Consider the following 18,603-nt stretch of genomic DNA (forward strand, 5'->3'; position numbering starts at 1 on the left):
GACAGTGGTGCCCCCCAAAAGACACTCCAGATTTCAAGACTTTATAAATAATCTCTGTGCCCCAGGGGGTGGAGAGGGACAGTTGGCAGCATCCTGGGGGTGGGGGAGCAGGGAGCCCCACGTTGTCTTGCCTCTTCAGCCATTTTATTAGCTCAGACACATAGTACTACAGGCACCCGCTGCCACCGCTGCTGCCGCCGCCCCCTCTGCAGTCTGGGTGGCTGGCCAGGCCATCCGAGTGTCCCTGGGACTCCAAGTCCCTGGCCCCACCTTCCCTCAGTTGTGGTCAGACTCCTGTTCTTTTCTTTGTAACTGGGTGCCCTGCTCACATGCTTTGCAGAGAATCAGAGACCTGTGAATGATTTCAGAGATGATGGCCCCAGCCCAGTAGCTCCGTTTCCAACTTCTTTTTTTTTTTTTTAATGTTTTTTTATTATGTTAGTCACCATACAGTACATCCCTGGTTTCTGATGCAAAGTTCGATGATTCATTAGTTGCGTATAACACCCAGTGCACCATACAATACGTGCCCTCCTTACTACCCATCACCAGTCTATCCCATTCCCCCACCCCCCTCCCCTCCAACTTCTTAAGCAGGTCTGGACTGCTGATACTTATGCTAAGGTCCAAATGCTAGAGAGAGCCCAGATGGACATCAGAGTTAAACTTTAAAAGTTGTGTAATATTTTGTTGCTAATATGTTTCTAACTTTAGGAAATCTTAAAAGGAATTGTGTGGTTATTAATTTCAGTGAAACTTGGGGGGATGAGTTGTAAAAATCATGCATAAGGAAAAAGGATTGTAGATTGAGGTCTGATAATGACCTTTAAAAAAAAGAAGTGATAAAAGTTTTTAAAGTTTTTATCTAAATTGCTGGTTATCTAGCTGATTCCACAAAGGGTGAATCATTTGACAAAAAAACAAGCAGTGCCCCTTCTTGTGGGTGGGGAGTTAACACAGCAGAGCCTTACAACCATGAATTAGCAGGCCTGGCCCCTCTTTTTCACATTAAAGTTTAGATATGAAATTGGTACAGCCACAGTTGTATTGTAACTCTCATCCTCAGAGCCACTGTTTCATTTATTAGGTTGAGATCTCCTGGAGTCTCATCTTTCTTTTCCTTATCTATGTTGTAAGCATGCTGGTACTTGGTTAGATAGCCTTTTGAATAGCACTTAAAAAAAAAAAAGTGTAATGTGTGTAGCTTAAAAATCCTGTCATTGTTATGTATATTGTATTGCTGCTAGGTACTAAAACTAAGTCTCCAAATAAAGGGAAATTGGGGAGTTTTGTTTTTAGTCAGATATTGTAAAAGAGCATATAGCTGCAGCTATGTACTTTTTGCTGGCTTATATAAATCTTAATGATAGCAATTATGTTGAAGGACAAATAGTGTGAGTAGAATTGCACTCTTGCAGGGTGAATGCTGTGCTTTTCCTTTCAGCTGTCTGAAATTGTTTTGACTCTGACAATTTCCTTACAATAAAGCCTGCAGAATTGTTATAGAATAAAGAAATCAAGTGATCATTACTGGTTTGGCAGCAAGGATTTAAAAAATAAAGTAGCTGTACCCATTGTTTGTAAATAATACATACCCAAAAATGGAAAGTAGAGAAAAATAAAAGGAAAAGCATTCTTAGTCTTGCCATTCAAAGATGTTCTGATACTTCTTTCCTGTTCTTTTTTCTAGGTTTGGTTTCTTAAAAGCACACTTGTTATCAAAAGTACATATATAATTTTGTATCTCGTTCTTTTTATTTAACTTTGTAACATAAGAATTTTCTGGGGGTGCCTGGGTGGCTTAGTCGGTTAAGCCTCTGCCTTTGGCTCAGATCATGATCCCGGAGTCCTGGGATCAAGTCCCACATCAGGCTCCCTGCTGAGCAGGGAGCCTGCCTCTCCCTCTGCCCCTCCCCCTGCTGGTGCTCCCTCTTGCTCTGTCTTAAATAAACAAATAAAATCTTTTAAAAAAAAGAATTTTTCTGTGTTTCACAGATTTCTTGAAGACCTGTCACTCATTCATTCATTCTGTCAGTTGCTCTTCGGTGCTGGATAACAGATGCTTTGTTTTCCAAAGTGTGGGTATATAGGAATGGAAAATAATCTGTATTATAATTACATACTGCAAGATCATCCTGAATTTTCATGTAACTTTTATCTAAATCTGAAAGCTAAATTGTCTCCCAGGTAGTTCCTCATTTTAAGTCACAGAAGTAATACTGGTTGATTTTATTGTACATTTGAGCTAACTTTTTGTGTATCAAGAAATCGCTCTGCTTAGGAGTCTGTCCGTCAGCCAAAGTCCTGAACTGGACAGGGTCAAGAGAGGAGGGCAGAGCAGGCATCCTGTGGGATAGCTGGTGTGCTTGGCTCCGGGACAGGGATTGTTTACGAGACAGCAGGGCATGGTTCATGGCAAGGTGTCTGACAAGAGACTTAGTCACCCACAGTGCACATGACTGAGGCCTTGTCCTCACAGAGAACCAAATTAGTGAGAATCTAAACATCCTAAGTGGTGTGGGGTTCGGGATGTAGGAGAAAGAATTTGCCTTAATTTGACAGTCAGTGATATTCAACTGCCTCCTCCCTAACCTCTTCCTAAATCCGTCCTCAGATGGTCAGGTGCCATTGTGACCTCCCTCTGACCAGAGTGGTGTGAGGAGTGGTGGGGCTCGCTCCTGAGCAGGGATGCCTGGACTTACATTCTGGCTCTGCCTCTGACAAGCTGCATACTTTGGACCAGTTCCTTAACCTTTCTGTGCTCCATTCTCTTCCTCTGTTAAAAGAAGATATTAGAGCTATCAGCTTCCTGTGATCAAATGAAACATGCTAGAACAATGCCTCGCGTGTAGAATAAGCACTTAATAAACCTAGCTGGTTATTATCTACCTTGCGTGACTGAGTTTGTACATTTTGCCAAATTTCCGGAGTGCTGAGCTTGTCAGTTAAGTTGAGATGGTGTTAGGGCAGGTGTATTATTTTCTGATTGCATACTGAACAGGTATTGTGAGGATGGGCTGCTCCTTAGGTTTGGGGAGCTGTTCGTGATCTGAAAACAACCAAATACCGACAGACTTAGTGTTAATCCTGGATCTGTTTATCTGTTTCTAAAGCCCATTCCCCGAAAACACACTTCTTCAAGAAAGCTGTCTCATCCCCTTGCCTTAGTCCGTTTGTGCTAGCCTAGCATGAGTGCCTTTTATTAAAAAAAAATAAACTTTGGGGCACCTGGATGTCTGAGTCGGTTAAGCGTCAACCTTCAGCTCAGGTCATGATCTCAGGGTCCTGGGATCGAGCCCCACTTCGGGCTCCCTGCTCAGCTGGGAGTCTGCTTCTTCCTTTTCCTCTGCCCTCCCCCCACTTTACACTCTCTTTCTCAAATAAATTTTAAACATCTTAAAAAAAAATAAACTTCAAATTGAACTATAAGATACAGAAAAGTATACGTGTTCTGCTTGCTACATATTCGCAGCACCAGCACCTGTATAAGGAATAGCAGTTTGCCAGCATCTCATAACCTTTTTGTGTCTCCTTCTGGGGATCGTGCTTTGAAAACAACTGGCAAAAAGGCTCGTGATCAGTTGCGTGTGGATGTGGAAGCGGTTTGATGGAAGAGAGGGAATTACCCGGTAAAAGGAGGGTCTGTTGTAGTAGCTGAGGATCAGGAGCCCCACTCCCTGCCCTCCATTTACTGTTCTTTTTTTCTCACTAAGGTAATGTGAATAGGCAGTGAAAGATTCTTTTTTTTTTTTTTAAGATTTTATTTATTTTTTTTTAGAGATAGAGAGTGAGAGAGCTCCTGAGTGGGGGGCGGGTGGGGGAGGGCAGGAGCAGAGGGAGAAGGACAAGCAGACTCTACACAGAGCTCAGAGCCCGATGCAGGGCTCCATCCCATGACCCCGAGATCATGACCGGAGCTGAAATCAGGAGTTGGACGCTTAACTGACTGAGCCACCCAGGAGCCCCAGAGAACGATTCTTTAGAGAAAGATATAGTAGATAAGAATAATTAGACTGGATTTTTTGGGAACGATGTTAGGCCTTCATTTTTTCTCTCTCATTTGTGACTTTCGAGTTAATTTTTCATTACATATAGTGGTCACTGTTTTTATCACCTGAAGAGTGTGAAGTCAAGGGAATGAAGAAATGCATGCTTACCCGAAACCTTCCTGACTTTAATTGTCCCGACTCTAAATCAGGTATGGGAATGGATTTTTCCTCAGATACCAAATCTTTTGAGCTGCAGTGGGTCCCTGGAACACTGCATTGAAAGTATTTGCAGAATATCCACAATAGCCAAACTATGGGAAGAGCCGAGATGTCCATCGATAAATGAATGGATAAAGAAGATGTGGTAGATATATATACAATGGAATATTATGCAGCCATCAAAAAATGAAATCTTGTTATTTGCAACAACGTGGATGGAACTACAGGGTATTATGCTAAGCAAAATAAGTCAGTCAGAGAAAGACAATTATCACATGATCTCACTGATATGTGAAATTTGAGAAACAAGGCAGAGGATCATAGCGGAAGAGAGGAAAAAATGAAACAAGAAGAAACCAGAGAGGGAGACAAACCATAAGAGACTCTTAATTTCTGGAAACAAACTGAGGGTTGCTGGAGTGGAGGTGGGTGGGAGGGATGGGGTGGCCGGGTGATGGGCACTGGGGAGGGTATGTGCTATGGTGAGCGCTGTGAATTGTGTAAGACTGATGAATCACAGACCTGTACCCCTGAAACAAGTAATACATTATATGTTAATAATAAGAAGAAAGCATTTGCAGAGGAGTCTGGGCACAACAGGAAATAGTGTTCGGGTTGATTAGAGATTTTGGCCAATGGCAAAAAAAGGGATTGGACTAGTATCCTCAGTACCATATAGTGGCCTTGTGTATTCCGAATGATACTTAACACCATTTCTGGACTCTCAAACTTAGCACTCTTCTCTAGGACTACTTAGTACTGGCTATGAGATTGGAAGTAATACACATATAGGTTAAAAAGTTGAACCATGATGGGGCGCCTGGGTGGCACAGCGGTTAAGTGTCTGCCTTTGGCTCAGGGCGTGATCCCGGCGTTATGGGATCGAGCCCCACGTCAGGCTCCTCTGCTGTGAGCCTGCTTCTTCCTCTCCCACTCCCCCTGCTTGTGTTCCCTCTCTCGCTGGCTGTCTCTATCTCTGTCGAATAAATAAATAAAATCTTTAAAAAAAAAAAAAGTTGAACCATGGGCACCGGGCTGGCTCTGTCAGTAGTAGAGCATGTGACTCTTGATCTCCTGGTTGTGAGTCCGAGCCCCATGTTGGGGGGTAGAGTTTACTTAAAAAAAAAAAAAAAAAAAAAAAGGTTGAACCAGTCGTCTTCCTTCCTTACATCTGTCATGTGACCTCACCATACTTCCACACTTCCCTAATCCTCCCCTCTAACAGCTGATAAAGTTCATGTGCATTGTGAAAGTATCTGTGGGGACAGCAGCAGTTCCGGTCAATGCATTGAACTGCAGGTGGAGTGTGGGAGTCCAGGCAGAGACTGCAGATATTTTCCTAAATGGGGAAACAGGGCCCAACTGTGTGAAGGAAATAGAGAACTTTACCATGAGTAGCATTGCAAATAGGGATGATGATAAATTTTCTACGTATTGTTAGTTAGTATTTAAGATCAGGATGTCCAGCGTGATAATGAGTCATAGGATGGGTACCTACATGAGTATGATGTCATTTCAGGAAAGGGAAGATTGAGAAAAAAGGAAGATCAGATTGAGGGACAGAACAGAATTTGGGGGCACTGAAGATCTGAAGATTACCTTTCTCTTAGCTACTGTATGAGCTGCTCTGATTGTTGTTGAAAACTGACCTCCATGCTTTGGAGCCAAAATACAACATGAAGACAAATTTGGGATAAAGAGGAACAATAGCTTTATCGCTTTGCTGGGCAAAGGAGGCTGCTGCAGACTATGGCCTTCAAAAAGTACAAGCAGCCCTGGGGAAGGGGCTGGGGGGGGGGTTGGTTTATAGGGAAATACAGGCTCTAGCTGGTTTTGGCAGAAACTGTGCACCGGCTAATAGCCCTCTTTGTCATTTCTTTAGGGTGGGACTGGGTTCCTGAAACAAAAGGCTCAGAAGGGGGGAGTGGAGGTTTGCAGAATAGAGGGAAGAGGTTACTGAAACCGAGCTTTGCTGAAGTGTTAGTGCAGCCATTTTGATTTTTGTTCAACTTTATGCTTTTTTTTTTTTTTTAAGATTTTTTATTTATTTATTTGACAGAGAGAGAGACAGCCAGCGAGAGAGGGAACACAAGCAGGGGGAGTGGGAGAGGAAGAAGCAGGCTCATAGCGGAGGAGCCTGATGTGGGGCTCGATCCCATAACGCCTGGATCACGCCCTGAGCCGAAGGCAGACGCTTAACCGCTGTGCCACCCAGGCGCCCCCAACTTTATGCTTTTAAGTGGTTTCATAATGTCTCAGAAGAATGGTTGTGATGATATAATTATTACTTGTTTTTCCATTTACCGAAGAAGTTTAAAAACTTGCATTTAAACATAAGGAAATTGGAGTGGTATAGAGGCATCTCGTTTAAGTACAATGGTTGTGGTTTTGATACACATCTCTATTATGTTTTATCAGATTTTGAGCTGTGGAATTAAGGGTTATTAAGGGGAGGGACAGAGGAAGTGGCTTTTTCACTTTTTACAAGTTTTAAATTTCTTTACGTTACTATACTGCATGAGTCGCATTGATTGAACACAAAATGTTAGAACTTCTAAAGGAACTTTTGCTGTAATAAATGAGCGAGAGTGCATGCGGTTAAGCACAAGCACCCTCTTGGGCAGAAAATATGCCTCAGACTGTAAAAGGAGCGCACTGCTAGCTGTAGGTAGATTCGTATCATAGGTTTAATACCACTGAGTATTTACGTTAAAGCTATCACAAAGTTAACCTGTTGAGCATCTACCAAGTGTAAGACCTATATGAGGTACAAAGATGAATGTCAAAACACACTTTTTAGACTCAGAGAATTTATGATCTGGTTAGGGTCATAAGATATGTACACTACTCTGTTGCAAAGCAGTTAAAAATTATAGAGGGGGACGCCTGGGTGGCTCAGTCGTTTAAACTTGCGACTCTTGATTTCGGCTCAGGTCATGATCTCAGGGTCCTGGGATGGAGCCCCCTGTAGGGCTCTGGGCTCGGGGGAGTCTGCTGGAGGATTCTCTCTCTCTCTTCTCCCTCTGCCTGCCCCTTCCCCCTCTCACATTCTCTCTCTCTCTAAAATAAAGACATCTTTTTAAAAAAATCATAGAGGAATTCAAGGAGAAAAAGATCTTCCAGCCTAGGAAGTCATCATGGGGAAAATGAAATTTTTACCAAGGAAGTGTTTCTCAAATGTGTGGTTCCCAGGCAAGCAGCAACAGCATGCTCAGAACTTGTTGGAAATGTGCATTCTCAGGCTCCACCTCAGCTCTGCTGAATCCAAAACCCTGGGGGTAGGTCCAGCAATCTGTTCATGAGCGTAGTGTGAGCACCACTCAACCAAGGAAGTGGTGGGTAAAAGGTATGCTGACTGAATTTAGGGAGAAACGGTGACTGGTGTGTAGTGTTTAGTTAAAGATGGCTGGCTGAATGAAAGAAACGTACCGAAAGGCTTTAGCTTCTGTTTCCCAATGCAGTTTAATCCTTATTTCATCCAATTATCCTTTGTAACTGTGTTGTCATTTTTATCTCTTTATTGTTCTGATCATTTAAAATGTTTGCATCATCTGGATAGGGGATAGCATTTGCCTTTTATAACAGTATTTGAAGCCTTTAAAAAATGTAAAACATCAGGATGATCGAACAGCTCTGTGGCTCACTACTAGGTTAAGTATTTGTTCAGAATACGTATTTAAAAAGTGGGTTTCATGGAGTGCCTGGGTGGCTCAGTCTGGTAAGTGTCCAGGTCTTGATTTAGGCTCAGGTTATGATTTCAGGGTTGTAAGATTGAGCTCTGCGTTGGGCTCTACGCTGGGCATGGAGCCTGGTTAAAATTCTTTCCCTCTTCTTCTGTGCCTCCACACCCCCCCTCCCCCCAAGGAAGAAATAAAAAGAGGGTTTCATATTCTTTCATTAGGTTCTAGAAAAATATTTTTTAGAGATTACAGTTTTAAAACTTATTTTTCACATATAAAAAATGGGATATGTTCCCTGAGCATTTCTACATATTTTATAAAATTCAGTTATTTTGGTATTTTTACAGATCCTACTCCATCAACATTGAACATGTTAAAAGATAAAATTCAGCTGAGTAAATTTGAAGATCTAATTGGCTTTATTGAATGACTCATGAATCAAGCAGTATCCCACCTAGCAAAGGGAGAGGAGTGTTCCAAGGAGTTGTACAAACTGGAAAGTTTTTATTGGAAGGAGGGTGGAGCAAGAAAAGTATAAGCAAAAAAAAAAGAAAGGGCGGGCAGGGGTCTTACTATGCAGATCACCTCTATTTGCTTTATGGGGGTTGGGGGAGGGGACCCGGGTGATAGATTCCTCATTGGTGCTTAGCTGAAAATTCCTGATTGACATGTTAAGAAGAATGCTGGGGGAGATTGAAACCACAGTTTAGTTACTAAGCTCCGTTTTGATGACTTGGTCTGGCTGGAGAGACACCTTTTGGGGCCTGTGGTTTTCTTTTTGACAAACTATACTTTCATTTCTCCTGTGATTTTGGAGGAGGTAAACCCTAGGTGAATTGGAGACACTGATTTGGGGCCTCACTTGGGTCGCTTATGAAGTGGGCATGATAATGGCAAAAGGAGGCTTTCCTTTCAGCCTTTGCTCATCCGGCTGCCCTGTGCCTAAAATGGAAGAGTTACAGTGCTTGCATAAGTGAGTTTCTGATTCTCTGTTAAAAAGAGAAAGTGATTTTAAAGACAGGGGAAAAAAGAAGAACCCATGATCACATGGTGGCCACACAGTTAAGCTTTAAGGTCAAAATGTGTTCCCCTTCCTGGAAAAATGAATTCATTTTCTACTAATCTGGTTTTATCTTGGCACTGTCAGTTTATTACTGCACAGAGAAGTCTAGTCATTGTTGTAGGTGTGTTGCAATCTTTATTTCTCGGGGGGGGGTGTATTTAAGATCTTTTTTGCATTTGTTATAAAGGAACTTAAGGTCATATGGATAATAATGTCTTAAGGTAATTGAGGCCTCTGCCCTGATATCATTAGATTTTTCTCACACTTGTGGGGTGAAATACTTCGCTGCCATGTTTAAAGACACATATAAATCCTCCTGACACTAGAGATCCAGCCAACGGTTCATCAGATTTTAGGGATCTATTAATATTTTCTTCAGCCAGATTCAAGGATGAGGAAGAGGAAAAGGAGTTGAGACAATCCCTTATAGTTTTCAAGATCTGACCAGTATTTTAATGACCTATGCTTTTTATTTCTTCTTAAAGAAAAATTACTTTTTCCATGACCTCAGTACTATGGAAAAATCATACAGATTCTGTAGCAGTATTTCATTTTACAGATGAAGTATGTTAGTGTCATAATTCAAAACTGAACTACTTGTCCTTGCGTTCTGGTGTTCAGAGCTTTCTTGGCCTAAACAGATCCAGGAAATTGGGAATTCATTGCAAGAGTTGTGGGAGGGTTTATGGCTTCTCATTTACTATTATTTTCCTTACGTATGTGTATATGTGTGTGTGTGTATAAAATTTTTCTTACATATCTACATAGTATTAAAGCAAGGACGTGTCCCTACTCTCACTCCCCCACATCACCTCCTGTACATTAAGCCCTACCTTTGTTGTGTGTAACCATCTCCCTCGTTTGCTATGGGTAGAGTTTTGCAAGGTTGCAGAGTAAGACCTGTCAGCTGACACTTGCTCACATGAGAGCCATTAAAGAGGGTGGTGTGGCCAATGTCAGTGCAACCTTGCTGCTGAAGGCAAGTCACTGCATTTGCCCAGAGCCATATGAATAGGTCTTGTGACCAATTAATTGACTACTACCTAATCTCCAACAGGGGAGCACAGATGGAATGAGTCAGACCAAGCTGCTCAACCTGTTGAGTGTTTTGTCTTTTGCTGACCGGAGTACAAGCTTAGGAACAAAAGTAGGAAGTGGGATTTGGATTTGTCTGTTTATAATGGTCCTGCTGAGAGCGTATTTTATAACGTGATGGATACATCTGACTTCCTAATACTTTGGCAGGCTTAATTTACGTAACGTATGAATGTTCCTTTTTCTCTCTCTTCTTTTTTTTTCATTTTGAAAGAGGAAATTAGTAGGCTGCTGCCAAGTAGCTCGCCTCACCTACTGTATAGGGAGTACGGTGATTATTTAGGACGGCTGGTCAGTGTGAAGTATCCCTCAAACAACAAAGAATCTTCAGCATTTGTGTCCCAGGTCCATGTCGATAGTCAGGATAAACCAGAAGAAAGTTCAACCACCCGGAAGATGTGTGGCAGCTCGGTGAAGACAGCAAATCGGCCCAGAGGCTGGCAGGATTCAGCCAGATGCGTGTGTAATGCCGGTTCTGGTGCTGGGAGGACTTACAAGGCACTTTTTTGCACAAAGTATCGAAAAGGTGCCAGGGTAGGAAGGGGCATTGATCACACGGAACTCAGCAACAGGTTTGAAACTTTAGTTATGTTTTAAAGTCTCAGAGAAATTCTTATTTAAATCATTGAGTACCAAACAGATGAAATTATATTGATCCGAAAGTTGTTTTTCAAGAGTACTTTTAGTAGGATATGGGGTGGGTGGTGGGTGTGTAGAAACAAGTCATTTCCTGTATAGAAAAGGTGTAGGCATGGTTTTTTGTTTTTTTTTTTAAGATTTTATTTGTTTATGTGTGTGTGCATGTGTGTGTGTGAGAGAGAGAGAGAGAGAGAGAGAGAAAGAGAGCATGAGCAAGTGAGCGCGAGCAGGGGGAGTGGCAGGCAAAGGGAGAAGCAGGCTCCCTGCTGAGCAAGGAGCCTGATGTGGGACTCATCCAAGGATGCTGGGATCATGACACGAGCTACCCAGGCATCCTGGCATGGTTATTTGCCCATCTGCTTTCTTAACTTTCGTTACTTATGCTGGAGGCAGCTTCCAAGAAATGGTTACGTCCTTGTCCTATGTTGAAGTTTGAACAGTACTATTCACAGAGATGATCAGGAAAGACTTGCAGTCCTGAAGTACCACTGCAGTTGGTAGATGGGACACAGGACTGGGAGTTCTCACTTTGTAGTTTGAATGGTAGGTGGAGGCAAGGTGATGGGAGAGAGTCCAGTTTTCAGGAAAATTATTTTCATGAGAAGGATGGTATTATGCTGAACTGATTTTAATAATGCAGCTTACATAAAGAGAACATTGTATTTGCTGTATTATTTAAGGGTGATTATGTCATCCATTTTGGAAGAGTTTATTAATTAGTAATAGCTCTTAACTGAAACATATTTGTAAAGAATTTTATTGCATATCAAGGAAAAGGAAAAATCCTTTCGAGAATTGCATTTCATTCCAAAATCTGATACAGATAGGTAGAAGGAGAGCCAAAGTTACAAAGTTAAGCTTGCTTCTCATGGTTAGTGTAAAAGTAGGTTTCTAAATTTACTTAAATGTTATTTTTTTTCTTTATAGCAGTTTTCTTACAGTTAACATGTTATAAACTTTATCCATCAATACATTTCTTGGTTGATTAAAAATCAGGATATAGTTTCTGTTGTGTAAAAATCATCTTTCTTTAGTAGAAACTTAACAAAATAGTGTATAGGCTACTCCAGTATAAGAGCCCAGCTGATTGAAGAGTTAGGGAGAAGTGTGGAAATTATATAGGTGTTGGGTCACTTGCTGTCCACTCAATTAAAGAGAGATATTTATGGAGGAAGTGGTAATGAATGATGTGGTACATTAGAAAAATACATTTGTTCAGATAAGAATTTCACTTTTATACTATCTGTTTTTATCTGTTTCTTATCAGGAAAGGACAGCTGAGTGATAGGAAAGAGTAATGGATTGGCACCCAGTCGGTCTGGATCCTGATCTTGATACCCAGCTCTGCTGCCCATGAGCCTTGTAACCATGTGGGAGGCTCCTTGCTTTTCTGGTCTCACTTTTAACCCTAGGCTGTGAAGTTGGTTCAGATTATTTTTTAAAAAATCCTTTCTTCCTCTGAAATCCTAAGATGTAGCATCAGGACCTTTTGTAGTCCCTATTTTTGTTATTCTTACAGTTCTAGATTCCCCAAACACGTGTTTGGGGTGATGGAGACAGCATCCACATAAGAATAATACTCAGGGCCACACAATTTTTTTTTTAACTTGAAAACATTTTTGTATGAGCTTCTGCTGAGCTTAATATTCTTTAGTGGATTTTAATCATTTTTAATTAAACAAAACTTCAACAAAAAAATTTCATATCCATTATTGCCTTTTCTTATTTTAACTTCCTTTAGATTTACTTCTTTGGTGCTGAGATTTTTTTTTTTTTAAATTCTGTATGGTGATGACGTATACTTGTCAATTAATTGGAATTCATTTCTAGTAAGACCAGTTGTCTTGGTAGATCTCATACACTTTCTCTTCCCCTTTCTGTGATCTTGAAAATGTATTCATTATTTGCAGTGTTGTGTTTGGTTTCCTGAATTTCTTTAGGACTTGGGCCAGTCTCAAGGGTAGAGTGAATTATTGACAGGAGCTTACACTGTAAGTAAGGATCTGGCTCCAAAGTGTTCACGAGTTACCTGTTTGTCCAAGTCAGGAGGCAGTCAGTTAAGTATGACTTCCAACTCCCTCTTTGCTCTTGGGTATCTTAAATTAATAATTTTAGGTGGTCTTAGCTGATCACACTGATAAGTAGGTTTTTGTTTTTTGTTTTTTATGTTGTTGTTTTTGTTTTTTTCTGTCTTTCCTCATGATTTTCCAGTTACTCTAAAGGTGAAGAGAAAGATTCCACAAATACAAGAGGAGTCATGTCATGTTGGACACCTAACAGTGACTGGCCACAGTGTAAAGCTGACACAGTTCAGTGCAGAAAGAAACATTTTAATCTTTCCCGTTATGGTTCATGCAGAATGAAACATTGCAGGATAGAAGTCTGTTGTTCTTAACATCACTTCCTTTGTCCTTAATCTTTAGAATGACAGATATTGGCGTTTCATTTATTTCACAAAACTCCAGAATCAACGAAAACCTGCAGAGTTTGATGAAACATTTTAAGTGGTTGATCAATAAATTCTTCTCTAAAACTTACCTCAAATCCAGTAACTGGTAGGAAACTGGGTATATAGTCTTCCATAATCGCTTCTTTCTTCCTTAAGATACCAACCATGGCAAAGCTGTTAATGACTTGATTTTTCTCACTTTGCCAGCAAATTAGATAACCATAGGGCTGTTCATGTGAGAAATCTGGGATTATTTGCCAAGCTTATCAGCGAATCATTGTTTCTCAGATGGCAAGAGAAAATTTGACATAACCTTGTCTTGAGAAATATACGCTACCCACACAGAAGAGGAACTGAAACAAAGCACTTCAGAGTCAATGGTGCTGTAAGTTTTATATCTTGGAATTTAGATTCAACAGAGACTCTTTGTACTGCTTTAGAATCACCAGGCTAGGAAGGGCTGAAGAATTAATGAGTGCATATATCCGACTCGTCTACAATTCGGATGAACCAATTCTATCAGAAAAGAAAGAAGCTTAGATTGTTTGTGGTAATTGCTCAACAAGAAAAGAAGTACAGAAACGAAGGTTTATTTTCTTGCCCCTAGTTAACTGCTTCACAGAGATAAGCCTACTGCGATTTTACTACCAGTCTTTATTTATAGCAGTTAGAATGACTGAGTAGGAAATACAAAGATAGTCACAGATTGAGAGAGAGATATGCTAAGGCAACAGACCAAAGCATTCTATTCTGAAGAATTTGGTGAGAAAGGGCTGAAGTCTAATGCAGGTTGTAGGGAAGGGGGGAGAGTGTTTTTCATTGTGTTCTTTACTTAGAAACACTGTGAAAACTATTCTGCTTTGATACTATGTAGAAAATGTAGCTGTTGGACAGGTTGAATGAAGTGGGTAGAGAAAAAAAAAAAAAAAAAACAAAAAACCAAACCCTAGTCAGCTGATGGTCTTGTGCTTTGCAACAAGCTTCACAGAGAGGTTGAAATTGCTGGGTGTGACTCTTTCAGACGCATCGAGTATTGCTGTCACAAGTTCTTCTGCCCTTTCTGCATTCCTTCCCTTTTCACTGATTTTATGTGCCAGGAGGAATTTTTGTTGACTCGCTAAGAGTTTATTTCCACTGGCTGATGGTTGGGATTCAGAGATGTAATTTGAGAATGAGTGAATGAATGAAGGAATGTAGTGGTAACTTGGTATTGCTGCAAAGTTATGTCTGATTTAGGTTTTAAAAAACATTCATCTTTTCCCTCTGAGGCCACATCTCTTCTTGGGAATGAATCAGAGCAGTCTTGGTATAAAGGGTTTTTTTTTTTTTTTTTTTTTTTAAGATTTTATTTATTTATTAGTGCGTGCAAGAGAGCACAAGCAGGGGGGAGAGGGAGAAACAGGCTCCCCCGGCTGAGCGTGGAGCCCTATGTGAGGCTCAATCCCAGAACCCTGGGATTGTGACTTGAGCCAAAGGCAGACCCTTAACCAACCGAGCCACCCAGGTGCCCCTGCTAAAGCCCCTGTGTATAGAGGGGTTTTGAAGGAAGTGTGAACCTGCTTCATGTAGAGAGACAACTCATGTAACGTCCGTCTAGGGCTTATTTTGCTAAGTGTTGATGACCTAAAGGGTAAAGTCCTTGTTATTAGTTACCATAACTAATTATGTCCAGAATGACTGTGTTTCAGACAGAAGATGAAGATACTCCAGCTCCAGGGTCTGGAGGCCAAGTCATTGGGCAGCTTCTGAAGCCTTTTTCCCTTGAATCCCACTCAGCTGTATGCTGAGCTGGAACATGGCGGCTACACAGGTCCATGATTCCTGGTTCTTCTGTTATGACTCCTGTTGTGATTCAGGCTGTGGCTTAGCCTTATGCTTTTATTGTTATAGTAACAAAAGCTGAATAACTGCTGAGTAATGATGTAGCAAGCCCTGGTGGGAATTGGTGAGAGGAGTAACCTGTGACCAATCTAAGATTATAATTAAACTCCCCATCAAAATTCACCAAAGGGGAGACTCCCGCCTGGTGGCTCAGTTGGTTAAGTGGCTGCTTTTGGCTCAGGTCATGATCCCAGGATCCTGGCATCAGGTCCTGCATCAGGCTCTTTGCTCAGTGGGGGAGCCTGCTTCTCCCTCTTCCTGCCGCACCCCCTGCTTATGCTTGTGCTCTCTCTCTCTCTCTCTCCCTGACAAATAAATAAGTAAAATCTTAAAAAAAAAAAAAATTTTTTTTCACCAAAGGGTATCCAGTCTGTGGGCTCTAGAAACACCAAGGTTCCTGGCAGTTTTCTTCCCCTTTTATGGGATCCCAAGGTTATATGGGTTATTGGATATGAGACACGTGTCCATCCATCAGTGTTTGTATCTTGAAGGGTTTAATCCTCCTCTTAACTAGGTTAGAAAGGTTAAAAAAAATTGCAAGCTGCTCTCAGGGCCTTATAGAACAGATGTGAATTGAAATGCTGTCCTTTTTTGATGGGCCCTTTCTTTTCACTTGCATGCCCCACCCTACCCAAACGCAAAAGAGAAAAAATTTAGTAATGCTTAGCTAGTTTTTTCACTTACTAATTTTTAAAAAAAATCTAACTCTAACATGGGAGAATCTAGACTGTAGTACCAGATACAGTGGAAGCATCTTTGATCTGGGGACCTTCTCGATCCTGATCTTAGGATCTGAGGGTTTATCTCTGCCTTGAACTCACTTTGTCTTTGGGAACATCACCTCATACCTCTGTGCTTCTATTTTCTCTTCTACAAAAAAATAATAGAAATGGGGGTGCCTGGGTGGCTCAATCAGTTAAGCATCTGCCTTTGGCTCAGGTCATGATCTCAGGGTCCTGGGATGGAGCCCCACATCGGGCTCCCTGCTCAGCAGAGAGTCTGCTTCTCCCTTTCCCACTGATCCTCTTCCCCAATGTGCTCTCTCTCTCTCTGTCTCAAATAAATAAGTAAAATATTAAAAAAAAAAATAGAAGTGGTAGATTAATGTCAGTGATGTCAAATATGTAAACTGGTTTAAAAAATGTAGCTTCCTGAGCTCCGTTTCAGATCCACTTGACCGAATTTGTGGAAGTGGAGCCTGTGAAGTTTTGTTGATTAAAAAACGAACGAATACACAGAACTTCTGGGGTAATTCTAATGATGAGTCAAGTCTGGGAACCATCAGATAGGTGGTGTCTGAGGTCCCTTCCAGCTCTGACATTCTGATTATCTGTCAGTGACCCATGAGTAACAGGGATGTTAGAGAAATGTGAAGACCTTGGGTAGTCAATGGAGCCAGAACTATGTCAGTGGTAATCTTTCCCATGTGAGGGAGCAAACCATATGGATATTTGAGGAAGTATATTCTCAACAGAGGGACTAGTAAGGATAGAGATCCCAAGGCAGGATCATGCTTGCTGCGCACCCTAAAAAGCAAAGTATTGCCTAGGGGCAAAAATGATTTGGATTCAGAAAGTAAATTGTCCTTCCAGGGGAATGTGAACGGGCCTAAGGTGGGCTGCTAGATAGGGCTAGCAGCTGTGCAGGGCGATATGAGAGGCAGGTGGGAGGTTGTCTGCTCCCTAATCTCTCTCCCATTGGCCCTTGCTTGATAACAACAATTCCTATTATTAGAACCTCATTTCTTTGTATCTAAGCATTGTTCTCTCAAGGCAGTGACACCTTAGTGAGAACTGTTACGAGAAGAACAGACCATATGAAAGGTGTGGGCTCATTCTGTAGAGCAGCATATGAGGGCTGACCTTCTCCTTTCCAGCTGAGTGGACAAGCTGAGGGGAGACAGCCTATAACTCAGCTGAACAGGGACAGAGACTTTTGATAGCCATATCCAAAGCCTCAAATAATGTCCTTGGTTTTCATCTTCACAGGACATTCTCTAGCAGACTATAACAGACCAAAATGATCTTCAGAGAATAATCCTATCACAAACTTTAAAAACTAGTGCTTATTACTGAAAGTTCCTATATTTTAAAAGTTCCCTGGACAATTGAAAAACTTTTTTCCTTTTAAATAGACTTTATTTTTTAGGGCGGCTTTAGGTTCACATCAAAATTGGCAGCAAGAACAGAGAGTTTTTGTACTCATCACACTGCACAGCCTCCCCAACTATCAGTATCCTGCATGAGAGTGGTACATTTGTTACAGTTGACAAACCTACACTGAGACATCATTATCACTCCACACCATAGTTTACATTAAGGTTCACTCTGGTGTTATACACCTGTGGGTTTTGACAAATGTGTAATGAAATGTACCCATCATTATAGTATCAATACAGATTAATTTCACTGCCCTAAAAATCCTCTTGTTCTGCCTATTCATCTTTCCCTCACCCCTGGCAACCACTTATCTTTTTACTGTCTCCATAGTTTTGCCTTTTCTAGAATGTCATTGGGTTGCAATCACGCAGTCTGTAGCCTTTTTAGATTGGCTGCTTTTTCACTTAGTAATATGCATCAAAGCTTCCTCCTTGTCTTTTCATGGCTTGATAGCTCATTTCTCTTTACTGCTGAATAGAATTCCATTGTCCGGGTGTAGCACCATTTATCTATCCATTCACCTCCTGAAGGACATTTTGGTTGCTTCCAAGTTTGACAATTATGAATAAAGCTGCTGTAAACATCTCTGTGTGGGTTTTTGTGTGGACATAAGTTTTACTCCTTTGGGTAAACATCAAGGAGTGTGATTGTTGCATTGTAAGGTAAAAGTTTAAGTTTTGTAAGAAACCACCATACTGGGGTGCCTGGGTGGCTCAGCCGTTAAGTGTCTGCCTTTGGCTCAGGTCATGATTCCAGGGTACTGGGATCGAGCCCCGCCTCGGGCTCCCTCCTCTGCGGGGAGTCTGCTTCTCCATCTCACACTCCTCTTGCTTGTGTTCCCTCTCTTCGCTGTCTCTCTCTGTCAAATAAATAAAATCTTAAAAAAAAGAAAGAAACCACCATACTTCCAAAGTGGTTGTACCATTTTGCATTCCCACCAGCAGTGAATGACATGTTATTCCATACGCTTGTCAGTATTTGGTTTTGTTGGTGTTCTGGATTTGGGCACTCTAATAGTGTAGTGGTCTCTCACTATTGTCTTAATTTGTATTTCTCTAATGATACATGATATGAAGCATCATTGATATGTTTATCTGCCATCTATATGTCTTTTTTATAGGGCATCTCTTCAGATCTCTGCCTATTTTTTAATTGGATTGTTCATTTTCCTGTTACTGAGTTTTATGAGTTCTTACTATATTTTGGATAACAGGCCTCTATCAGATATGTCTTTTGCAAATATTTTCTCCCAATCTGTGGCTTATCTTCCCATTTTTTTGTTTTTGTCCTTCACAGTTGAGAAGTTTTAAATTTTAATAAAGTCCAGGTTATCAGTTATTTAATGACTTGTGCTTTGGTTGTCGTCACCATGCCTATAGTCATCTAGGTTTTTCTCCTATGCAATCTTCTAGGAGTTTTATAGTTTTTC

The 18,603-nt window shown here is 41.1% G+C and overlaps 1 protein-coding gene across 6 annotated transcripts in view; it reads left to right on the top strand.

Moving 5' to 3' along the window:
* FNIP2 (folliculin interacting protein 2) overlaps positions 1–18,603 on the top strand; it is a 132,628-nt gene that overhangs the window by 28,960 nt on the left and 85,065 nt on the right. For 2 of the 6 annotated variants that reach the window (XM_026499564.4, XM_026499565.4), the window contains exon 1: positions 9,130–10,618. The exons of the other annotated variants lie outside the window; for them this stretch is intronic. In XM_026499564.4, coding sequence (XP_026355349.3) covers positions 10,215–10,618 — 404 coding nt within the window. In that variant the 5' untranslated portion in view covers positions 9,130–10,214. Of the gene's footprint in view, positions 1–9,129; positions 10,619–18,603 lie in introns of those variants that run through there. 6 annotated transcript variants of the gene reach the window in all.

Source organism: Ursus arctos, unplaced genomic scaffold (assembly GCF_023065955.2).
Source record: "Ursus arctos isolate Adak ecotype North America unplaced genomic scaffold, UrsArc2.0 scaffold_11, whole genome shotgun sequence".
NCBI lineage: Eukaryota > Metazoa > Chordata > Mammalia > Carnivora > Ursidae > Ursus > Ursus arctos.